Consider the following 25,907-nt stretch of genomic DNA (forward strand, 5'->3'; position numbering starts at 1 on the left):
ACCGGTGGGAAAATGTCCTCAAAGTGGCATCCCTACTGGTCAGAAATGTCTGTCCTTTGCTTTTCATAACTCAGTGAAACGTGTACACACAGACATGAAACACATGTTGATATCATTCAGTTTGACTGCCACTTCCTTCCAGTGTTATGAAACAATTCAGTCACAATTCTTTTCGGTTCATATCCTATCATCTCCTGGCTTGAACTCTGTGGGCCAGATGTACATACATTTGCGAATGTAGTGTTATCAGCGCCATGGCCAACCCACAGAAGGCGCACGCTGTGATACTTCAGCTTATGTCGTATTTACCAAACCTGCAGTTCATCGGGTAATCAGCACCTTTCTCCGCCCACTATACCGTAAACTGCGCGCATTTAAAAGCGCAATTGAATGGGCGATGTCAAAGAAATCCTGCTTAATGCGTGTCATTTTGGCATTAGTGGTGGGGAAATGTATGTATTGACTAATGCGCTGTAGCAAAGCGTTAAATACTGGTGCTATGATACAGCTGAGGGCAGACTGCGATATTCCCACTGCTGATGCTATGACTGTTTGAAATGATCCTGATGCCAATATTTGTAATGTAGCGAGTTTAACAACTGCTGGAATGGAATGTGAATGCTGAGTCGGAGATTCAATGCCATCTTTGATTTCTTCCAGTAACTGTATTATTGCATGGCTGCTTAATCTGTAACGCTTAATAATTTCATGTTCACTCAACTAAAAAAGTGTGATCCTTTCAGCTCGTCTCCTTGGCCTATGTCTTCGTCTTGCTCGGATTACTGCTGCCATTTCACCAGGAGGCATATGCGAGGAAACCTTGCGCCTGGTTTACACCTGCCTTTAAGAGGCGGAGAATTTTCACGGGAGGTTTTTCTACATACCACGGAATACATAATTAGACACACTTTATGCTTCCCCTCCCATCTCTTTATGGGAAACTCCCACTTTCCCCTTCACCCTCCCATGAAAGCATATGCATGACACATAAAAGCGCAATTTGCCATTTTCAGTTCCTGTGACAGGCAGTCTGCGCTTTTACCTCACCTTAGTGCGGCATGTTTGTACATACCTCGCCATGCTTTTACGCACATATTGTGAAACAAATATGCCTGAAATGGGTGCAAAAACGTTAGTACATCTGGCCCTGTGAGTCTATAATTATGTTTAACCATGTATCCAGCTAATTTAAATAGCTCACGTTACTGTATTGTGTCAATAGTTAAATTCATTTAATATTGTATGAGGAGTTTTCTTTTGCAGGGTGCAAATGTTCCACCAAAACAAGTTCCTTCCTGAGACTATTTAGCAGACCCACCGTCGCTGCATCTGGAGCTTAGTGCCGCCCAAGATGATTGCAATTGGTTTAAAGAAATGCAACCCAGAGCGTTTCTTTATCCTATCCCAGAATGCATATGAAGCTGAGGAGACCAGAGAGATCTGAGCTAGCTGATTGTTTTGTTTAATCTGTATATGGTTTAATTTTGCCATTATTTACCACTATCACATGAACATGTGTAACGCTAACTTACTTATTCTGACTTAAATATGTTAGTGAATAGAGAGTTGTATGGTGTGATCCAGACAAATGTGGAAATTATTTCAACAATCCATCCAGTTCTTTCATAAAGTTTAACCCTCCTGTTGTCTTTGGGTCAAATTTGACCCATTTTCAAAAAGTTTCTATATCAGAAATTTTGGTTTCTTTCAACCATGTCTGTGTGTGTGTGTGTGTGTGTGTGTGTGTGTGTGTGTGTGTGTCTCTGTGTGTGGGTGTGTGTGTGTGTGTCTGTCTGTGTGTGTGTGTGTCTGTGTGTGTGTGTGTGTGTGTGTGTGTCTGTCTGTCTGTGTGTCTGTATGTGTGTCTGTCTGTGTGAGTGTGTGTGTGTGTGTGTGTGTGTGTGTGTGTCTGTCGGTCTGTCTGTGTGTGTGAGTGTGTGTGTCAGAATCAGAATCAGAATCAGAAAAAGCTTTATTGCCAAGTACGTTTACACACACAAGGAATTTGTCCTGGTGCTGTAAGTGCATGTCACATTAAAGCAACACGCACAGACACACCAAGTCGCCATATGCGGCGCCATCACAACTCTCTCTTAACTCTCACAGGGACAGATACAGCATGACATGAGGAGAGGAGAGGGAGAAAAAAAAGCAACTCTTAGACTATCCTCATAAAGATAAGAACAGTGTGGGAACAGGAAAAAAACACCTCAGCACATAGGCACACAAACAGTACATTTGCACTGCTGAACATAACATAACATAAATGTACAGTTGCACATTTAGCGGCGAAGGCGTGGGACTGGGAGTATAGGGTAGGGGGGCTGAGAAACGCACAGCCCGGCAGCCCACTTGTGTCTCAGTCCGCAGAATGTTATAGCGAAAACACAGCACGTTGCCGTGGAGACACCCTTGAACAGACCAGAACCGATACGACAATCAGCAGGCAGTGGGGAAGACGGGGGAGGAACCAAGAGCGTCTCGCTTGCAGAGCCCCAACAGGGTGACTGTTTGTTCCAAGAAACGGCCTTGGCAAGGCCGTTCAGGATAAGGGGGACGAAAGATTAAATTTGTTTGGTCTACACGAATGGCTGCTCTAATTTAAACATTCATTCTTTTGTTCATCCGTTCAACTGGTCAATATTTCTTTCCAAATCCGTGACCTTCTTCATGATGGTATCCAAGCCGCGAGTCATTACCATGTTGTATTCCATCACGCGATTAATAGTCCCAGTTTGCGCACTGATGATCCCAGTTTGCAAACTGATCGCTTTTTCAACAGCTTCAGTCAGGCCAGGCAGCTTCCTTGGGCTTTGGACAGCTACCAAAGTCTTTTTAATTTCTCGATAAACCAGGGCGAAGCATCCTCCAATCAGCAGCAGTCCAGTTATCAGGGTTCCAAATAGGTAGATATCCTCAACGTCCTCCACGGAAAGAGCAGAGAGACACACGACACGCCATTTCTCCCAGCCGTCCATCGTATACCCCGCAGCAAACGTCCCGTCAGGACATGCTGGCTCACCCGTACTAGTGCTCCTCCTCGAGAATACAGTGTCAATTGCGCTGAGAGACCAGTTAATCAGTTCCATGATTTTGGGTATTTGAGCCTGAGCCTTGCAGGGAGAGTCTCTAAAAAGTTAACAACAGACAACTCGAGACAAGATAGCAAGCAGGGTAGGCCTGGGAGGGAGAGGGAGAAAAAGCAACCGCCTTCGCTGAGAGCAAGAAAGAGAAGTGTGTGTGTCTGTGTCTGTCTGTGTGTGTGTATGTGTGTGTGTGTGTGTGTGTGTCTGTGTCTGTCTGTGTGTGTGTGTGTGTGTGTGTGTGTGTGTGTGTGTGTGTGTTTGTTTCTGTGTGTGTGTGTGTGTGTGTGTGTGTGTGAGTGTTTTTCATTTAAAATTTTGACCCAGAAAAACAAAAAGTTGCACAGTCGACCGGAAGACAACACGAGGGATAATTCTTTATTTCTTCACTGCTTTGTTAATGTACTTCCGTGTTTGAGCAGAGCACAGTGTTATTCAGCTAAAATATTTGAGTACCATTTTTGTTATTTGTTCTTCAAGTATTGACCCAATAAATCAAATACAAGACAACATGACACCTGATAGTTGCACCTGATTTCAGACCCATCATGAGTCCATCTTCCATTAGAGAGTCCAGACAGAAAGACTCAGGAGACAAAGTGAAGACATGAGATCATCTTGATGCTCAGCTTCTTATTTATTGTCACCGTACAGCAGATAAAGATTCACATTAGAGTTTTAAACCGCTACAGATCTTCTACAGATTGTAAACACGTCTCTTCTCTCAGGTATCTTCCCACAGGCCCTGAAAACTGCAGTCATTAAGCCACTCTTAAAAAAGAACAATCTAGACACCTCACTAATGAGCAACTATAGGCCGATATCAAACCTTCCATTTTTAAGTAAAATCATTGAAAAAACGGTTTCTCAACAACTCAACCTTTTCTTGTCACTAAACAACAGTTTTGATGCCTTCCAGTCGGGTTTTCGACCACACTACAGCACTGAGACAGATCTTGTTAAAGTCTTTAATGACATCCACTTAAACACAGATAGTGGCAAAATTTCAGTCTTGGTATTACTTGATCTCAGTGCTGCATTTGATACGGTCGACCATGACATATTACTAGACCGATTGGAAAACTGGGTTGGCATTTCTGGCTCAGTACTAAAGTGGTTTGAGTTTTATTTAAAGAATAGGGACTACTTTGTGTCTATAGGGAATTATACATCTGAGCATACAAATATGACGTGCGGAGTTCCCCAAGGCTCAATTCTGGGGCCTCTCCTGTTTAACGTCTACATGCTTCCACTGGCTCAAATTATGGTAAACAACAAAATAAGTTACCATAGTTATGCGGGTGGCACACAAATTTATATAACCTTATCGCCAGGGGACTATAGTCCAATACAACAACTGACTAAGTGCATTGAACAAATTAACGACTGGATGTGCCAGAACTTTCTTAAATTAAATGAAGAAAAAACTGAGGTGGTTGTTTTTGGAGCAAAAGAGGAACGATTAAAAGTCAGCACACAGCTTCAAACGATAATGTTAACAACAACAGACAAAGCCAGAAATCTTGGTGTAGTCATGGACTCAGACCTGAATTTTAACAGCCACATTAAGACAATTACAAAGTCAGCCTATTACCACCTTAAAAATATATCAAGGGTTAAAGGACTTATGTCTCAGCAGGACTTGGAAAAACTTGTCCATGCTTTTATCTTCAGTAGACTTGACTACTGTAACGGAGTCTTTACAGATCTCCCTAAAAAATCAATCAGACAGCTGCAGCTGATTCAGAACGCTGCTGCTCGAGTCCTCACTAAGACCAAGAGAGTGGATCACATCACTCCAGTTCTGAAGTCTCTACACTGGCTTCCAGTGCCTCAAAGAATTTATTTCAAAATACTTTTGCTGGTTTATAAATCACTAAACGGTTCAGGGCCAAAATACATTTCTGATCTGCTAGTACACTATGAACCACCCAGACCTCTCAGGTCGTCTGGGACAGGTCTGCTTGTTGTCCCCAGAGTCAGAACTAAACAGGGGGAAGCAGCGTTCAATTTTTATGCTCCACATATCTGGAACAAACTCCCAGAAAACTGCAGGTCAGCTGCAACTCTCAGTTCTTTTAAATCAAGACTGAAGACCTTTCTTTTTGATGTTGCCTTTCATTAAATAACTGTTCCTATTTTATCTGCTTTTATATATTGAACTGTTTTAATTGCTCTTCAATGTTGCATTTCTTATACTGCACTGTAACTTTTATTCTCGTATTTTATCTGTTTTAAATTTTTTAATCTGTTTTCACGTAAAGCACTTTGAATTGCCCTGTTGCTGAAATGTGCTCTACGAATAAAGCTGCCTTGCCTTGCCTTGCCTCCACCAAACATCAACTGGCTGTCCTGAACTACAAAGATCTTTTTATACTTTTCATCTTATAACTTGTTTCCTCTTTTAGAATCATGTTAGCAGTTCATGCAGTGATTAACACCTGATCAGACTATATATGTCTTTCCATTTAAAGATTATGGGCCCTACTTTCCTGCTGCAGCCGCCCAACTGGAGACACAACTGACTTTTCTTCTTTAAAGCTCCATTATGTAAGAATTTCTCCCATCTAGTGGTGAAATTGTATATGACAACCAACTGAATATTACTTTCTAGCCCCTCCCATTCTGAGCACGTTTTAACTCCTACGGTGGCTGTATTATTCCAAGAAGTACGACTTTGTCTGTGAGTGTTCTAGCCACTCCAATCAGGGGCGGACTGGGACCAAAAATCGGCCCTGGCATTTTGGCCGAGACCGGCCCACCACATAAGATCACAAATACCACCCGTCCTTGCACTACTCTGAATATGTATACCAACTCCTACTCCTTAAAACTACTAACGCCATGTAATGAGTAAGCAAGAATCAGTGAGAGTTGACACATTAAATATTTCAAAAAAGTGTAATTTATTAATACAATAAAATGGTTTACTCCTCATGAATCATACTACAAGTTATATATATATATCTTTATAATTTCACGACTGACGAAGTCCTGTGCTTTAATTTGAAGAGGTCTATCATGAGTTTTTGTCTGCCAATGCAGATTGAAAAGCTGCAATTCTCGTTAAAGTTGGCATGATGGCCAACGTTTATCTAGGCTACTTTAAGGACACAAATGCACAAGCACAAGGTTTGATGAACCTAAGGTGGTGTTTTGCTTATTATTAAGATGTAGGCTACTTCGTTGAATGAAAGGTAGGCTAATATAGCCTTATAATAATATAATGGTGAGAACAACTTCAGTCAAGACTCAGATACCTGCACACTTAGCCGAACTAATGCAGTCATACAGTGTAGCATGCCTACTTTTTTATTGTTATAGTGTTATCATCAACAGTTTGTCCACCACTTGTTTATGGCTTAATTTTATCAAGGGGCAAAGTGTTTTAAGGGGGAGTTGTGCTTACCGCAGGTTGTACCCTCACTCCCTCATCTCTGTCCCTCTCCTCCTGAGTCTCCTCACTGTGCACGCCACTGTAGCCGACACCACCACCACTATCATCAGCCACGGGAGCACACCCCACACTGCATGCAGGCAGAAATCCCAAAAAGAGTGCTGTTTAAAGATATGATGTCCTCTTCATTGTCTTGGTTAACGTTATCCTCACCTAGCGCCACTTCACAGCTAGCTGCTTGGCTGTCTTTTCGCTTTTTTCTTTTATTTGAGCCACTTTGGTTAACTTCGTTTCATTTCCGACTCGTCTTGCTTCGTCTCTCTATGTGTACTTCCCATAGACAGTAAAAAATGGACACAGGGACCCCATAGACTCTGGACCGTGCTCTGGACGGAGACCAGTCGGTACTTCCCAGTCGGTACTTCCCAGTCGGTACTTCCCAGTCGGTACTTCCCAGTCGGTACTTCCCAGTCGGTACTTCCCAGTCCTCCTGTCACTGTGTGTTTATCTTTCGCACCGTGAACCGTTACGGATTAGTCCATTTCATTGTGAAAGTAGGGGGTGTATGTGTAGGTACAGATAACCATGAACTGGACATTTAAACTAACTACTACCTCAACGTTCAACATATAAGTGTTTTGGGCCAGCCCAGTGTCAACTGAAAAAACAATGGGCCGCTGATCTAGGTCTACCACTTTTATGGGCCAGTTCATGGGCCAGACCAAAAAAAAATAAAAAGTAAAAAGTGTTGGTGGTCGGCCCAAAAAGCACATCGGCCCACCGGGAAAGTGCCCCGTATGCCAGATGGCCAGTCCGCCCTTGACTCCAATATTAATTTTGGTCTTGTTGCTTTGCCTGTCGCGTTGTCGTTTTAATTCTCTTTTTCACTTCCTTGGTGACTCTGTTACATGTCCTTGAGAATAGGCGTGATCCTCCATCTTCAACAGGCTGTCAAATCTGCTGGCAGTCGTGAGTAATCTTCTCCCCCTGGCATTCGTCACAGTGTAAAAGCGCGAAAGGCGGAGGTATGTCCCTCTTTGGCGAATTATATTATAAATGTATTTTAAAGATGGAGGCGCTGGAGAACATGGTGGCCGTCGTTCGAGCGACTCGCTCGTCTGTATTCTGAATGATTCTGAATGTCAGATTCTACGCTTACGAGAATACTTTGATTAGTTGGTGGAAGTAATTACACATGAATGAGCACGTATTTGTGAAAGAACAAAGGGTTTTTTGCTAAGAATCAACTCAAAACATTACACAATGTAGGTTTAAACCACCACAGACGGTAACAAGATTTAAAAACATCAGTTGGTTTTCTTGTGCTGGTGCCCAGTTTCAGGAAAATAAGACCTGTGGTGAGCATTCATGTTCCATTAATGCATGTTACTAACTGAGCTTCTTCCCCAGAGTCCTTGTGCTTTCTCGCCTCGCAGATTTCCTTGGATTGTGGTGGCACCTCAGGGCTCAACAATAAGGATGCCGATGGCCCAGGACAAGTAAAATGCCACGTCAGGCAAGTAAATATAACAACCCAAAAACAGAAGTACCGTTGTTTACCTAATAGGGTCCAAAATGCTTGTCACAGGAGAGGTTCCCTTTTGAAAGACAATCGTGTTCCCTTCTCTTTCATTTTGTACCCTTAAATTAGGCAAAAGGTATAGTTCTGGCCTCGTAAAAAACAATACTGTACTCTTATGAGAACATACAAAAAAGTGTACCAGTAAGTACAGATATTTTTCAGATACTTTGCTGCATGTCATTCCCCTTCTCTCTCCTTTTTCATTTATTCATCTGTCCTGTCAACAAAGGCCTAAAAATGCCCAAAAAATAATCTTAAAAAAAAAAGAAAAGAAATGTGCGTGTCTTCCATTTTTTGCATTTGTAGATAAAGGAGATGAGATGAGACCCAGCTGTTCCTCGTCCCCGTTTGCTCAGCACTGTTAAATTGTACTTACGGGACGCAGAAGGTTTCTACCCCGGAAGTTATTGTGAACAAACACTGGGATTGGATCTATATAAAGTATTATGCTGTGGTTGCACACTTAACTCTTTACTTATAGGTCTTTTATGGTTTAACCAACTTTAAAGGTCCAATGTGTGGGAATTTCTCCCATCTAGCGTTGAGATCATATATCATCAACTCTCTGGCGCCACGCAGTTCAAAGTATGTATTACAGCTACGGTAGCCTTCATGCTTCAAAAAGCTGGTCTCTTGCTCTTTTTAATAAAATTTTTCTTTTTCTGGGCGAAGAAGAAGACTCCTGTTCCTGAAATTTGGATTTTGAATACGTGTGGTCCTCCATGTTTCCTTCTTCAAACTTGCCGGGGCCGTGAAGCTACGATACCCATTAGCAGCATTAGCAGCAGCTGTGAGTTTATCATGTGACAGAGAAAACATGAAAGGTGGAGCAGTATGTCCTGTATGTCCCTTACACACACACACACACACACACACACACACACACACACACACACACACACACACAGACACACCCAAAGGCAGAGCAGTATGTCCTGTATGTCCCTTACCGGCTAATGTATTTCAAGATGGAGCATGTATATGGAGCATCTACCCCAGTTCATGCAAATGCAAATGTCAAATTTTGTGAAAAGTTTGTGGCAACTGGCAACACAGATTTTGATAATGAACAACTAAACACGTTACACACTGGACCTTTAAGACAACAAAAGTAGAAAGAATGAATGTAGTAAAATAATGCAGACACAATGGAGACGCTGCGTCTTCAAATTTGTTAGTTTTATTTGGGGAAGATTCGGGATCATGAAACATCACAATTCATCAAAGCAGTTTCCGGTTATGATATGAAACCCTTCCAGAATACCCACAATTCTCTCTGCTCATCTCAGATTAGTATTGATTCAGTTTCACACGTTTGTTTCCAGGTCAATTAGAGAATGCACAATAACTCTATACAAATAGTGATATTTATTCTTTTTCCTGGTATAAAAATAAGTTCTAAGTGCTTCACGCACTTTAATACTGTCTCTGCTTCGGCGTGTTCGCAGCTCGGATGTCAGCGTGTCGTTATTCTCTCCAGAAACACTGGAGGAAGGGGGTCAGCCCTATGTTCCCACATTTCTAGGAAATTTTCAATTAGGTCTTGTGTTCCTACATTTCCCTTCAAGTTAAACCCTATCCTCCCATAAAAAAATTTGGATACACTTTTTAGTAAATTTATGAATGAGTAACTTCATATCGATCAGCAGCAGCAGAGATTGTCACAATCACTAGGGGTTAGGGTTAGTTAGTATGATGGATAATAGGTTGGGTGTAATTGGCTACCAAATTGGGAGAAAGGGGGATCAAATCTGATACAGATTTATGGACAAGGAAACATAGGGCCTAATTTTGAAAAAAAATCTTAGAACTGTGAGAACATAGGACCTAATTTAAAAAAAAAAGTAAAGTCTACATCCCAACTCATACTTCCAATTATTCACTTTACTTTCAGATAAAAAGTTTTTTAAAAATGCAGTTTTTTTCTTGCCGTCTGTAAACAGAAGATCGTTTTAATGCTTTTAAGCGTAACTCTCGCCAAAATGCAACCTAGGGTGTTTTTGTGAATGTACCTGAGTCAAACTTTCGTTTAAAAGCATAATTAGGACGGAAACTATGATCACATCAAAATTACTATTTTTTAAACACTAAGAAGGCTCAAACAATGTTGACAAAGCTTTCGTTAAGGTGTAGAGCCCCTGGTGATACTTGGAGCAAAGTCTCATGTCTCGTGTCGAGCCTTCTTGGTGTTTTAAAAATAGTGATTTTGATGTGATCACAGTAGTGCCCCTAGCTCTCCCATTCAAAAGGCCATTTGACCGAAAACAAGAATACGGTCAATCTTAAAAGTGGCGATTTCGTCCTAATTATGCTTATGCTAACGAAAGTTTGACTCGGGTACATTCACCAAAAGCCCCTAGGTTGCATTTTGGTGAGAGTTACACTTTAAGTTTGTATTTTTATTGGCTCAGATTGTGAAGACACACGAATGTTAAAGCTCTTTCCTTTTTTTTTAAGTGGGACCTTAAGTTGGCTGCCTTTAAACTCAAACTGAGAAAAAATTTAGTTAGTGAAAAACATTATATTTAACCCTTGGGTTGTCTTCCGTTGGACCATGCATCGTCCTCCTGGTCAAAAATGAAAATCAACTGATGTTTTTGTCTCTTTTTTTAACACATTTGGCGCTTTATTCAATGTTTTTTGGCACTTTTTTGGACGTTTACCACTCCTTTTACTACCATGTACTGTATACACACCACTAACACCAACTCATAACTAGTTTTACACTTATTTTCGGAATTCATGGTCAATAAAAATTATACCTTATTCTTGAGCTAAAAAATCAGAAATTATGATTTATTTAAACTAATATTAAAGGAAGGATAATCACAGAAGGGTTAACGTGCTGATCAGATGTTTTAGCATTTTTTAAATGCTAAAAAATGTAACAAAACACCCAAAATTCAATGAAAGTAGAGGTCCGATCTTTTGTTGTACTTGTGAAGCGCATTGTATGGAATCATCTGTGTTATTTTTTGGGTAATCCAAATTAGGTAGTTAAAAAGAAACCAATATTTCTGAGATAGACATTTAGACAAGAAGTCAAATTTGACCCAAAGACAACACAAGGGTTAAGTAAAGTTAAGATGGTGTTTTTGGGCTCTCCATCTCCACTAAAAGTTTGCGTTTGTTCTAATCCAATCCATAATTTATTACCCCTTTAACTACAATCTCTTGCCATGCGCAGATGTTGAAAGTGATATTTCAAAACTTTAGCGTAGGATGGAAAAAACCCCAAAGCTATAAACGTAATCTTGGGGGTTTGGAGGTGAGTTTTAGGATTGCAGCTGGCTGATGTTTTTTTTTAAGTAGAAGTTTTAACATCATTTTGACTTTACTTTCAAATCAAAAGAAAACAAACACCCATTTTTTTTCTTGCAGACTGTAAACTGAAGACTAATAAACTAAAATATCGTCATTGAACAAAAAAACCCCAAAAGCTATAAACTTAAAGCTCCATTGTGTAATGTTTTGAGTTGATTTTTAGCAAAAACCTCTTTGTTCTTTTACAAATATGTGCTCATTCATGTGTAATTACTTCCACCAACTAATCAAAGTTTCTTGAACGTGTAGAATCTGCCCTTCAGAATTCATTGTGCCTTCATCTTTAAAATACATTAGCGGGACATAACTCCGGGTTTCGCGCTTTTACACTTAGTGGCTCCGTGATGAATGCCAGGGGGAGATTTCTGCCGGCAGATTTGAAAGCCTGTTGAAGATGGAGAATCACGCTGATACTTTACTAACATTAGCTTGCATTCGTTTGGGAACCTGATAGCTGATGTTAGAAATGAAATGGTACCAAAATAATGAAAATGTAGAACTATTATTACACTGGAAGGAACACTCACGGACGAAGTGAGGTGGGGTAGAAAGTAATATTCAGTTGGTTGTCATATACAATTTCACCACTAGATGGGAGAAATTCTTACACAGTGGAGCTTTAAGGTTGGGGATTTGATGTTCTTGTTTGCCGACAGATTTAAAAAACGGAGACAAGGTGAGATTTAGAGTCGCAGCTGGCTGATGTTTTAGGTAGAAGTGGAACAAATAACGCGCGATGTGAACATGAAAATACTGAAACGTGGAAAGGAAACATCAACCGAAAGCGAAAGACCTAAATCTGTTTCTGTTCCTGTTCTGAGGTTTGCATTCAGGTTTGTTTATAATATGCTGATGAAATGCCATCACTGTTGCAGAAAAGCAGTACTACAGGTCGTAATAAAGTTTAAAAAAAGCTCACAAAAGGGCTTTATGTGATCGTAAAGCACCTCAAATATGACGGCAGGAAATCTGAAAACATTTACTCAAAGTATCGGTCCCTAAACTTAAAGGTGCAGTAGGTAAGCCTTATAAAACTAACTTTCTGTCATATTTGCTGAAACTGACCCTATGTTCCAGTAGAACTACATGAAGCAGGTCATTTAAAATAAATCCATCTCCTCTGGCTCCACCTACAGCCTGGAGTGCGATTTGCAAAAATCCACAGCTCCCTGTTCAGATGCACCAATCAGGGCCGGGGGGGGGGGGGGGGGGTGTATAACTGTGTGTCAATCACTGCTCATGCACACGCATTCATTCTCCCTTGTGGGGGGAGGGGCTTAGGAGACCGTTTTGGGCTTTAGCGGAAAGGGGGTAGGGACTGAGAAGTTGTTGATGTTCAAATTCTTTGGCTAAGTCCTGGATCTTCACAATCCTACCTACAGCACCTTGAATGACGGTGATGAGGGAGCAAAGCTCAAGACACAAAGTTCAGATGTATGCAAACTAAAAGCTACAGATTCACAGTTTGTAGAACTACAAAGCCCAGAATGCCATAGTGACTTAAACAGGGTTTGCATTTAAAAAATCCCTTTCTGTCCAAACTTCAGTTGTATCTTCAAACAATTTCAGACTTCGGTAAAACCACTGAAAGGGTCAAAAGTACACAAGAGTGCAAAACTACATTTTGCAATTGAAAGACATTAAAAATAACTACAAATCCCAGTTATCTTAAAGATAACAACACAGGGTTACAATATGAAATAACATATTCTATTGAGCCAATTCAGTTTTAAAAGATATCGTAAACATACTACTACGGAAAAACTAAAAACTGCTAAAAAAAAGTTAACTGATCAAAACATGAATTCAATCCTACAGCCAATCACAGGCCGTCTGCCAACTACTTAATAAATCACTAAATAATCACAGATATGTACGTACGCATAATTCAGAGACAGATTATATGAAAGAAGAAAAAAAATGTGATAGGTAAGGAATTTGTTTTAGGGCGACCGACGAGTCCAAAATGTTTTCCAGCAGCGGTTTTTAAAACGTGTCTGTGACGAGACCAAAGTCCGCCGTGGATTTGTCTTCCTGTAAAAAAAACTGCAGCATAAAGGTGCATTCACACTTCTGTTTTTGTAGAAATAACTGGGCCTATGTTCCCAGAGCCCTATGTTCCCACATTTCTAAGATTATTTTCAAAATTAGGCCCTATGATCCCACATTTCCTTTTTCATAAATTTCTATCAGATTTTATCCCCCTTTCTCCCAATTTGGTAGTCAATTACAAACAACCTATTATCCAGTAGTAATGGACTACAGATGGAATGTAACCCTAACCCTAACATAGGGCCTAATTTTAAGAATAATCTTCGAAATGTGGGATCATATACTACTATCAAATACTACCTCATTTTATGTCCTGATGAAACTGAATTAAGAGAAAGAGTTCACCAATGATCCAGTTCATTCATTCTTACTTTCTTATACTGATCAGAAACTGAAAACTTTTCAAACAGATTTAAAAATGGCAATGTGAAAGGAGAGCAGTTTGGTGTGAATGCATCTTTAGCTGAGAGCGTTTTTCGTCATTGTAAACCTCTCTTCTAGAAAACGCCGTAGCCGTCACTGTGACGTGTCGCCACAGCGAAGGCAGGGTATCCCTCGTAGGTGGTGTAGGCGGTCAGGTCCTGACCCAGAGATACAGCCTGCTTCAGCTGGGAGGCTACCGCAGACGCCACCGGGCTTGCCAGAGTGTAACCTGGAGAGAGACGAGACAAAAACTCACAGCCTTTCATCAATGACTCCTTTACCACACAGTAAGCTGTTATGTTTGGACTTATATGTTAGTAGTTATGTAGTTAGTTAGTTAGTTAGTTAGTCAATGATTAGTGATTTTGTGTGTGAATTCTTTGTTTTTGTATTTGTATTTTAATGACTTCTGCAGAAAATTATTTGCATATGAAATGTTGTGTTTGGCCACTAGGGGGCCGAAGAACTCCACAACAAGCTAATGAATCCAACAAGTTCGAAACCAAACCATACGACGATGTCAAGTTTGTCCCCCCCTCCTCTAACACGACCCACAGGAGCGTTTCATAAGTCAGCGCCCCCTAGTGTTGGCAGGAAATATGTCCTCATATCTAAACCAGAGAAGTTAACGGTGTCGGTTTTAAACACGTGGTTACCGTGGTGAAACGGTCCCAGTTTGGTTAGGTTTAGCCACCAAAACTACTGAGTTAAGTTAATGAAAAGATGGAGATTTAAATCAGACGTTACTTCACTTCCTGAAGGGTACCACGTGACGCAGAACGTAGTTTATATCAAAGACGTTCTACTTCCCAAATTGCTCCGGTGTGGCGTTCTAAACTCTGGTGGATTTGTGAGGACTATGGTTAACTGCTCCTCAGATCTCTGCAGGGTAAATCCAGACAGCTAGCTAGACTATCTGTCCAATCAGAGTTTTCTGTTGCACGACTAAAACTACTTTTGAACGTACACATGTTCCACCAAAACAAGTTCCTTCCTGAGACTATTTAGCAGAAACACCGTGGCTCCGTCCGGAGTTTAGCACCACCCAATACGATTGTGATTGGTTTAAAGAAATGGCAATAAACCAGAGCAGGTTTTTCTCCCACCACGGCATGCTGTGTGGATTGGCCAGACCTTCCTCCGCAGCGTTTTGGAGGAAGGTCTGGACATGTGAGACTACGCAGAACGTGACGTAGCTCCGTTTGTTCTGTCAAGTAAAAAAAACTCTGTTTCCTGAAAGTCCTGTCTTTGTTTAACCCAACCCCCCCGCCCCCCAACCTGCCTCCTTACCAGGACATTTGGCGCTCATATACTTCCTCACCTTACTTCCTGCTTTGCTCCCATCAGAACTACTACGGCCACTAGAGGGCGCTGCCACTACAAACCTAAATAAAGGGCAGAATGATGTTGGAAGAAACAACTTATTTGAGCGTTTTCAGCCTGGTCGCACAGAATTCCGTGAAATGATCACGAATTGTTAACAGCCCATTACGTGGTGGTGGCATGGAATGTGTGAAAAATCTGTGTGGCCACCACGGAAAACAATGCCAATGCCAATATAAAGTCAATGAGAAGATGACATTTAGTAGCATAACATAGTAGCATTAAGAGCGACTACGGTAGAGAGTACTATGTAAGGCCGCAATTCCGTGTAAGGAAGTTGGTTGGGGGGAGGATGGGTCAAACACAGGACCTTTTCCTTAACTTAAGGGGCCGTGTTTATTTAACGGAATTCTTCCATGGACCCATCACAGAATGTTTTGCGATTCGTGAAACTGCCACAGATTTTGAGTTAAGGAGCCGTGTTCATTTCATGGAATTCTGTGAGATCAGGTTGGCGTTTTAAGGGAAGGACAGTCTCCCTTCTGCATGCAGTGTGAGCATCAGCTGAGTCTGTTAGTGGTTTGTTAGGTGAAGAGTTAATTGGCTTTGGGTACGGACCTTCACATACCTGGGAAGGCTACCGAGGCCACAGCGCCAGCACTGGCACAGCCGTTGTCAGCGTTGCCATCTGTCTGCAGGCCAAGCGTCTGCAGCGTGTGCTCTGCTGCATGGACTTTAGCTTCTTCTACAGCGGCACACAGCTTAGCAGGCGTGAAGGGATGGCTGGAGAGAGAGAAAAGTAGTTGAATAATATGACCACCTTTTGTGTGAAGTTCATATAAATGTATCGTGGGATGTAAGTGTCCCCATAAACTGCTGCTTGAACTTAACTTTGTTCAACTCTTCTGCATTAACTGATAAAAAAAACACTTAATATCTGTAAAACAAAGTGCTCAGTGAGTGGTGAAACTAACTCAACGGATTCTCATGAATGGGTTTATACTGTATGATTTCTTACAAAAACGTATGATTATACAATTCGTATGATAGCTTAAGAAGATTACGGAGACCGCTGGCCGGTCACATGAGAGTTAAGTTTAGCGGTCTTTACAGTTTAATTTAGCCGAGGTGACCGTGAGCCGGGAACAGGGTTTAAGACACGAGGAGAGGACACAAGGAAAGGAATCAAGAATGGACAGATTAAGAAATGAGAAGAGGGGCTAGTAGGACTAGAACTTGTAGTAGGAGTAGTTGTAGTAGCATAGTATTGGTAGACAGAAGTGGTAGTTGTATTAGTTTAGCAGCCGTAGATACTTCTGAAGTATTCGAGTAGTAGCAGTTTAGAGCAGAAGTACTAGTATTCTTAAGGCCCTGACACACCAACCCGATTATCGGCCGTCGGACAGTCTGGCGAGGTCGGTGACTCGAGTCTGTTCGGTGTGTTTCGTGCCGTCATCAGTCAGAGGAGCCATCGGCCTTCATTTTGGCCGACGTGACCTGCTGGGTCAGAGGGGGGGCAATCTGATTGGTGGAGTGCTAACCCGGAAATGACGAGCGGGATGAGCGTGACTAAAGTCTCTCAAAATCTGACGAAAATCTGTTAAACTGACCTTTGTCGATCTGAAATGAAGACAGATTCAGCAACTGCACGGCCTATTTCTCGCTTAAAATGTTTTCAGAAACATGTTTCGGTGAACTATTTTTGTAAAATATGTGAGGCGCAATGATGGTCTGGTTTTGAAATTCTGGAGAAGCCAGACCCACGTGACGCGTTCGTCCAATCAGCTGCCAGTTTTTATTTTTTGGCTGACAATACAGATTAGCGCCGCCTGCTGTTACAGAGACGTATTACATCTCGCACACAACGTACGCTCAAGTCGGCGTCGCTTAGGTGTGTTCTGAGGCACTTTTTGGACCAACTCGGGGAGGCAGTCAGTTCGACTGCCCTTTCTACCGAAGTTTGGCTGTAGGGTTGGTGTGTCAAGGCCCTTACACGTTGGGGTACTGTGTAGCCAGAGCTGGGATTGTGATCTTGTAGAGAAAGAGTTGTCTCTGGTCCGGACCGATGGCAGAGTGGAGCTGATAGACAGGCTGACCCCAGTTATTCTTCTGACACAACTCCTCCAGAACCTGACAGACAGACAGACGGAGAAACACATTCATGATGTTCATCATTTCAGTCCGTTTGGTTTCGGGTGTTTCAGGGGTAAATTCAAAATACCTGGATTGGTTAAGCTCTGCAGCCAACAAATCCCATATCAAATCTTCATCAAAGTCAACGAAACAACCGCAAAATGTAGTATCTGCTGATAAGTACTCATGACAAGGAACGACAAGTCCTCTCTCAAATAATCAAAGTTGTGTTAAAGAAATAACTTGTGTCATTGATAACTTGAGAAGGACGAGTGCTCGGCCTAAGCCTGCTGCCACTGTTACACCAGATTCTGTGACCTGCAGACAACATTTTACCTCTAGCTAATGTTAAGAGCATCCTGCAGAACAGTGTCTTTTACAATTGTGGCCTTTGGGGAAAATCCTTTCTGGGCCGCAGGGAGATTTCCTGCTTCCAAGATCTCAGTGAGTAGTTTGGTGAGTATAGTGTTATTATGGATTGGAATAGGGGACAAAACTGTAAAAGTGAGACCAAAGTTGTAATCAGCCATTATCAGTTTGTCAATGACTTCTGCAGAAAATTATTTTAATATGAAATGTTGTTTTTGGTCACTAGGGGGCAGAAGAACTCCACAACAAGCTAATAGAGCCAACAAATACGAAACCAAACCATACGACAATGTTGATTGTTTGCCCCCCCCCCCCCCACCCCAATACGACCCACAGGAGTGTTTCATAAGTTAGCGCTCCCTAGTGGTGGCAGGAAATACGTCCTCATATCTAAACCTAAACCTAAATCGACTTTGGCGAGTACAATGTTATTATGGATTGGAATAGTAAGTAAGTAAGTAAACTTCATTTATATAGCACCTTTTCGCAGACAAAAGGGGACACAAAGTGCTTTACAGTAAAAACAAAAACAGAACAACACATAAAATACAATACAAAACCATATGGCTAATTAAATGCTTGTCTAAAAAGATGTGTCTTTAGGTGTTTTCTAAAAGTTTCCACAGAATCCAAGGCTCTCAAGGCTAAAGGGAGAGAGCTCCAGAGACTTGGAGCCACCACAGAAAAGGCACGATCACCTCTTGTTTTAAAACGAGTTCTGGGAACAGTTAAAGGGTCTTGGCTTGAAGACCTCAGAGAGCGTCCAGAAGTGTGTGCGTGCAGTAGATCCTGGATGTAAGAGGGAGCTTGACCATGCAAGGCTCTGTAGGTAATAATTAAAATTTTAAAATGCACTCTAAAACCAACTGGTATCCAATGAAGCGCCTTAAGCACAGGAGTAATGTGCGATCTCCTGCTGGTCTTAGATAAAAGTCTTGCTGCTGCATTCTGTACAACTTGCAATTTGTCCATGGATGACTTGTTTAAGCAAGTGTACAGTACATTGCAGTAATCCAAACGTGAAGAAATAAAAGCATGAACAAGCATCTCCATCTCTTTTTTAGAAACCACAGATCTAATCTTAGCAATGTTCCTGAGATGGAAAAAAACAGGAACGAACCACAGATTTTACATGACTGTTAAAAGACATTGATTTGTCAAAAATGACGCCCAGATTTCGCACAACCGTACAGTCAGAGAATGTGAGAGAGAATAGGGGACAAAACTGTAAAAGTGAGACCAAAGTTATAATCAGCCGGTATAATCCTTCAAAGGTGTTCTGGTTCTCGGGTGTTTTCAGTTACCTGTGGTGCAGGTTTGATGGCGGCGGCCTTCAGGCTCATGGCGCCAGGGTTCATCGGGGTTAGCTCCATGCCTGGCAGCAGGTCATACAGCTTCTCCTCTGCCTGCTTGTCGGCCTTCAGGCCATAGGAGGCGCCGGCTCCACCCACGGCTCCGACCCCGGAAGCGTAGGCCAGGTATCCCCGCCCGCCCAGCCCCCGCACCCCGGCAGCCCCTACAGGTACAGTCATGTAAATTTCTACAGGAGATCGAAAAGGCAGTGAAATCAATCAAATCACCGGGAAATCAACCGGGAAGAAGAATCACACAGTCAGACAATTATTCAATCAGAGTGAACAGGTACAAAGGTAACTGAACTCCACCTGACATCTATCTGCCGGGTTCTTCTTCAAATTCTCTGAGGATTTGTTTCTGCTGATGATTAATTTTCCAGTTTATAAATTTAGGGCGTTTTCACACCTGTAGTTCGTTTGCTTTGGTCCGAATCAATTGGTGAGTTAGTAAACTTGGAGCGATTTGCCCTTGGTCGGTTTGGTTTGGTTTGGTTTCACACCTGGAAAAATCCAAGCGTACCAAAATGCACCATTACAAATCAGGCAAGAACATTCAATCCTCTTATTGGTTGGATATGTTGGCGGAAGCAAGAAAGTAAATACAGGAAGAAGGTCCTGTGTTCTGGTCTAGTGGTCAAACCAGCTCATTTCATTAAAATGATCAGACATTGTTCCGCAAAAGACGTTACTACGTCTGCTCTGGTCACCGAGACTTCGCTCTGCTCTGACGGCGTCTGTCTCCAATTTTAGCAGCAGCTGGTTTGACCACGGAGATACGAGTGACGGACGGGAAGCTTGACCGCAGTCTGTTTCTGTGATAGAAACACTGCAAGCTTCTACAGTTTGCTGCTCTTCTGCATCGCAGATTGCTGAACACACCTGACTACAGGAGACATCAGCTCAGACTGGTGAACACACCCGACTACAGGAGACATCAGCTCAGACTGCTGAACACACCTGACTACAGGAGACATCAGCTCAGACTGGAGGACACACCTGACTACAGGAGACATTATCTCAGACTGCTGAACACACCTGACTACAGGAGACATCAGCTCAGACTGCTGAACACACCTGACTACAGGAGACATCAGCTCAGACTGGAGGAGTACATATAGTTGGTGCGGTTCGAGTACGGATCACGTTTTCACCACAAACGAACTGCTCCAGAGTAGAATTGAAAGTGCACCGAGATCACAACTCAAGCAGGTCTCGGTACGCTTGTTTGGTCCGCTTTTGGTGCGCACCAGAGTTTGATTGCCGTGTTCTCACCTGCCCAAACCAACCGCACCAGCGGGGCAAACAAACTCTAGTTCGATTCAACCGAACTAAAGGCTGTCGGTGTGAAAACGCCCTTAAAGTTTTTTTTGTAACATTCTTATTCTGATTCAATATTTTCATCAACAATAAAGTTTCACTTTTGATTCTGTGCACCATATTTAATCATTAACAATATTCAGGAATACAAATCATTTTGAGAAAACATTCTTTATATTTGGGTGATCTTGATTCGATACAGTTCAGTTGGACTTTTAACTCTCCTGTTGTCCTCGGGTCAAATCTGACCCATTTTCAAAAAGTTTCTACATCAGAAATTTGGGTTTTCTTTCAACCAAATTTTAAAACAAAAATAACATGGATGGTTCCCTACGACGCTCTTCGAAGTTAAATACACGATCAGTTCACTACTTCCATTGAATTTGGGTTTTTTATTCAATTTTATAGCATGTAAAGAAAAATTGATAATAAAACGTTGAAAAATGCAGGAAAGGAATGTCAAAAAAACACCCAAAAAAGTGACAAAAACATGGGAAAAGCTTAAAAAAAAAAACGTCAAAAAAGCGCAGCAAAAATATTGACAGAAAGTTTGAAAAAAGTGACAAAAGTGTCGAAAAAAGTTGACAAAAATGTTGGAATTGTTTTGACATTTTGACCCAGAAAAACTAAAAGTTGCATCATGGTCGACGGGGAAGGCAAGACAAGGGTTAAATTCATGTAACTGGAGAGAGTGGGTTTTTGCTTTCAGACAGAAGCAGAACGATCAATTCACCAACAGAAATCTATTTGATCATGTAGAACAGCCCGGTCTCACAGCAGTTCGTGTGTCACGTTATTTTAATCTATTGATACGTGTTCACGGGGACGTTTTTCTCGTTTTTTACGTGGTGGCCAGCATGAAAATGTGAAGTAATGTATTTCAATGGGAAGCATATTTCATGGTCACAGCATGAAAATGGTAGGGAGGTTGGTCGGGGGGGTGGATGGGTCAAACAACAGGACTTTCGTCCCGTTATTGTGGCGCGTCCTGGCGTGTGAGGAGTCCTTTCCCCGTAGGGTATTTCGTGCTTGCCACCACGTAAAAAACGAGAAAAACGTCCCTGTGAACACGTATCAATAGATTAAAAATAACGTGACATTTACACAAACTGCCGTGAGACTGGGTTGTGTAGAAACGTCCACGCTGTCCTGTGAAAACCCTCGAACACCAACTGTTGCTTTTTATCTGGAAATTGAATATCATTTAACGTTTTGGAGATTTTGAGTTTTCAACTGACAGCTTTCCGTTTTCCTTAGAATCCTAAACTCAATCATGTTTAATGATAAACAGCTGCAACGGGAGCTCAGACTCACACAAAAGATTAGATTTAGTTTTTGCATCAAATCAAAAGACCTTTTTAATTTCATTAGAAATGAGTCGTAAATCTCTAAGAAGATCCCTTCGCTAGCAATACCATTTATAATCTCAGACCTAGAATTATTTTTATATTAGAGCAAAGAAAAAGCACCCAAAGATGCTGACATTTTGTTTTACTTACAGAAACCGCACTGTGTGTGTGTGTGTGTCTGTGCGTGTGTGCGTGTGTGTGTGTGCGTTCAGGTGTGTGTGTTTGTGTGTGTGCGCGCGTGCATCAGTGTGTGGGCCACTGTGTGTGTGCGCCAGTGTGCGTGTGTGTGTGTGTGCGTTCAGGCGTGTGTTTGTGTGTGCGCGCGTGCATCAGTGTGTGTGTGTGTGTCTGTGTGTGCGCGTGTGTGTGCGCGTGTGTGTGTGTGTGCGTTCAGGCGTGTGTTTGTGTGTGTGTGTGCCAGTGTGTGTGTGTGCGCGCCAGTGTGCGTGTGTGTGTGCGTTCAGGCGTGTGTTTGTGTGTGTGCGCGTGCATCAGTGTGTGCCAGTGTGTGTGTGTGTGCGCCAGTGTGCGTGTGTGTGTGTCTGTGTGTGCGCGTGTGTGTGTGTGTGTGTGTGTGTGTGTGTGTGTGTGCGTTCAGGCGTGTGTTTGTGTGTGTGCGCGCGTGCATCAGTGTGTGTGCCAGTGTGTGTGTGAGCGCCAGTGTGCGTGTGTGTGTCTGTGTGTGCGAGTGTGTGTGTGTGTGTGTGTGTGTGTGTGTGTGTGTGTGTGTGTGCGTTCAGGCGTGTGTTTGTGTGTGTGTGCGCGCGTGCATCAGTGTGTGCGTGTGTGTGTGTGCTAGTGTGTGTGTGCGCCAGTGTGCTTGTGTGTGTGTGCGCACGTGCATCAGTGTGTGCGTGTGTGTGTGTGCCAGTGTGTGTGTGCGCCAGTGTGCATGTGTGTGTGTTTGTGTGTGTGTGCGCGCGTGCATCAGTGTGTGCGTGTGTGTGTGTGTGTGTGCGCCAGTGTGCGTGTGTGTGTGTCTGTGTGTGCGTGTGTGTGTGTGTGTGTGTGTGTGTGTGCGTTCAGGCGTGTGTTTGTGTGTGTGCACGCGTGCATCAGTGTGTGTGCCAGTGTGTGTGTGTGCGCCTGTGTGCGAGTGTGTGTGTGTGTGTGTGTGTGTGTGCGTTCAGGCGTGTGCTTGTGTGTGTGCGCGCGTGCATCAGTGTGTGTGTGCGCCAGTGTGCGTGTGTGTGTGTGTGTGTGTGTGTGTGTCTGTGTGTGCGTGTGTGTGTGTGTGTGTGTGTGTGTGTGTGTGCGTGCATGTGTGTGTCAGTGGGACTATATACATAGCCTCTATTCATAGAGGCTATGTATAATGTTGCCCAACTAGTCCAACTGAGGACCTTTTCTCATTGGCTCACAGAGCTGACGGTTGGACCCCCTTTATTGATTTCAAACTTATTATTCTGGGTGCTTTTCTGAAACCTTGAAGCATTCATTAATTTCCGTTTGTAAATGTGAGCTCCCGTTGTAACATGATCTCTAACATGCCAGAGCAGATTCAGTTTCTTCTAGGGCTGAACGATTCATCATTTTCAAATCAAAATCCAGGTTTCAAGATGGCGATTAGCAGTGATGGGAGTAACGCAATAACAGCAATGTATTCCTTTTTGCTGTAACGCAGTAATATAACGCATTAGTAATTAAATTTCGGTAATATTATACTCGTTACAGTCTCAGTAACGCGAGTTACAACGCATTTTAACGCAACATTTAGTGGTGCATTGGTTTTTTTAAGAATTCACCCACACCGTGACACATTTCTTCACAGGAAAAACAAAAGCCGTGAGTATTATTTCCTGTTGCTGTATTCGGAGGTTGAGATGACTGCAGAGACAGATTTTTGAGATGGATATTATTTTCAGGAGTTATTACGCTGCGTTGAAGCAAGCTGTCCCATTGATGTTCCTCGTGGTCAGAGCCAGAACCAGAGACGGTACGCTGTTATTTTGGTGAAAGTAACTCAAAAGTAACACAAAAGTAGTGTAAAGCATTACAATTCAGAGACAGTAATATTGTAATATAACTAATTACTCTCAAATGACAGTAACTAGTAAGCTATAATGTATTACATTTTGGAAGTAACTTGCCCAACACTGGCGACAAAAAGGTGACAAAAAGGCAACGAAATAGCGACAAAAAGGCAACGAAATAGCGACAAAAAGGCAACGAAATAGCGAAAAAAAGGCGACAAAAAGGTGATGTGAAATATCTTGTTGGATGTTTGGTGTAACATTTGGTTTATCCTGTTTTATTCCTCTTTTCATTATTATATTTACTGTTTTTTCATGAGATAAATGCTGGAATAATGATTCAGATTGTTTATAGAAATGTATTATTTTCAGTGGATTTTTCATTTATTTGTTATTACTTTAATATGACATGAGAAGCTGCAATATGTAGATTAGGGATCTGATCGGATTAAAGACCGGTCGGATACCGATTAGTAGTTAATGAAACTGATAGCCGATATTTGGAACTGAGATGTATCTACATCACTGAGCTGCTGTCTGTTACATAGTGAATATTGAACTTAAACTAAACTTTTTAGAAAATAAAATCGCAAAACGAATCCTAATCGCAATATCTGGCATGAAAATCCCAATTTGATTTTCTCTCCCAAATCGTTCAGCCCTAGTTTCTTCTGTTTCAGATTTAGGAGGTAAGCAAAGTGCATCCGTCCTCACCTCTGACCGATGGCGTCCTGATCAGACCTCGACCTCCAATGTGAGCTTTGGCCGTCGGGAATCGGAACTGACCTGGTATGGCAGCGTAGGCCTGGGGGGCGTAAAACACGGGTGGACCGAGATACGCCGCTGAGGGGTCGTACACCTGGAGGAGGAAAGGGTGAGAAAGCTGTTATAGCCTTTGATATAAATAATTTCCACATGGAATCTGCAGACGCAGAATTCTGCAGACATTTTTGTAGATTTTAAGCCCAGTTCAGACCAAAGATTCACAACGACCAAAACCATTTTAGAATTTCACAGAACCGGCCTGTCTCAGCTCTACTCAAACCAGCTGATGGTGTCGTTGTGACTCAGCTGGTTGAGTCTCCAGAGGCTGGTTTTAGAACGTAAGAGACGTCTCCTGTTTCAACAGCCAATAGAGAAGTCAGCTGGTCGAGTCTCCAGAGGCTGGTTTTAGAACGTAAGAGACATCTCCCGTTTCAACAGCCAATAGAGAAGTCAGCTGGTCGAGTCTCCAGAGGCTGGTTTTAGAACGTGAGAGACATCTCCTGTTTCAACAGCCAATAGAGAAGTCAGCTGGTCGAGTCTCCAGAGGCTGGTTTTAGAATGTAAGAGACGTCTCCTGTTTCAACAGCCAATAGAGAAGTCAGCTAGTGGAGTCTCCAGAGGCTGGTTTTAGAACGTAAGAGACGTCTCCTGGCTCGATGGTGTTTTTTGCCTCCAACGTCGCCTTCCAGGCAGCTAACCCTAACCTTAACCCTAAACATAACCATTGCCGCGCTGCCTGGAAGGCGACTTTAGGGGCAAAAAACACCAAACACCCGTTTCCTGTTCCAACAGCCAATAGAGTAGTCAGCTGGTGGAGTCTCCAGAGGCTGGTTTTAAAACGTAAGAGACGTCTCCTGTTTCAACAGCCAATAGAGAAGTCAGCTAGTCGAGTCTCCAGAGGCTGGTTTTAGAACGTAAGAGACATCTCCCGTTTCAACAGCCAATAGAGGAGTCAGCTGGTGGAGTCTCCAGAGGCTGGTTTTAGAACGTGAGAGATGTCTCCTGTTTCAACAGCCAATAGAGAAGTCAGCTGGTCGAGTCTCCAGAGGCTGGTTTTAGAACGTAAGAGACATCTCCCGTTTCAACAGCCAATAGAGAAGTCAGCTGGTGGAGTCTCCAGAGGCTGGTTTTAGAACGTGAGAGACATCTCCTGTTTCAACAGCCAATAGAGAAGTCAGCTGGTCAAGTCTCCAGAGGCTGGTTTTAGAACGTAAGAGACGTCTCCCGTTTCAACAGCCAATAGAGAAGTCAGCTGGTGGAGACTCCAGAGGCTGGTTTTAGAACGTAAGAGACGTCTCCTGGCTCGATGGTGTTTTTTGCCTCCAACGTCGCCTTCCAGGCAGTTAACCCTAACCTTAACCCTAAACATAACCATTGCCGCGCTGCCTGGAAGGCGAGTTTGGGGTCGAGTTGGTGGAGTCTCCAGAGGCTGGTTTTAAAACGTAAGAGACGTCTCCTGTTT

General features: G+C 42.5%; 1 protein-coding gene across 6 annotated transcripts in view; it reads right to left on the minus strand.

The window, feature by feature from the left end:
- Positions 1–13,737: 13,737 nt before the first annotated feature.
- a1cf (apobec1 complementation factor) overlaps positions 13,738–25,907 on the minus strand; it is a 34,629-nt gene continuing 22,459 nt past the window's right edge. For 2 of the 6 annotated variants that reach the window (XM_031317983.2, XM_031317982.2), the window contains exons 9-13: positions 24,395–24,539; positions 18,991–19,202; positions 17,178–17,314; positions 15,813–15,967; positions 13,738–14,090 (exon numbers count right to left, since the gene is read on the minus strand). In XM_031317983.2, coding sequence (XP_031173843.1) covers positions 13,936–14,090; positions 15,813–15,967; positions 17,178–17,314; positions 18,991–19,202; positions 24,395–24,539 — 804 coding nt within the window. In that variant the 3' untranslated portion in view covers positions 13,738–13,935. Of the gene's footprint in view, positions 14,091–15,802; positions 15,968–17,177; positions 17,315–18,990; positions 19,227–24,394; positions 24,540–25,907 lie in introns of all 6 variants that reach the window. The other 4 variants (XM_031317981.2, XM_031317980.2, XM_031317985.2 and 1 more) reach the window with 2 other exon arrangements.

This window comes from Sander lucioperca, chromosome 22, assembly GCF_008315115.2.
Source record: "Sander lucioperca isolate FBNREF2018 chromosome 22, SLUC_FBN_1.2, whole genome shotgun sequence".
Lineage (NCBI taxonomy): Eukaryota > Metazoa > Chordata > Actinopteri > Perciformes > Percidae > Sander > Sander lucioperca.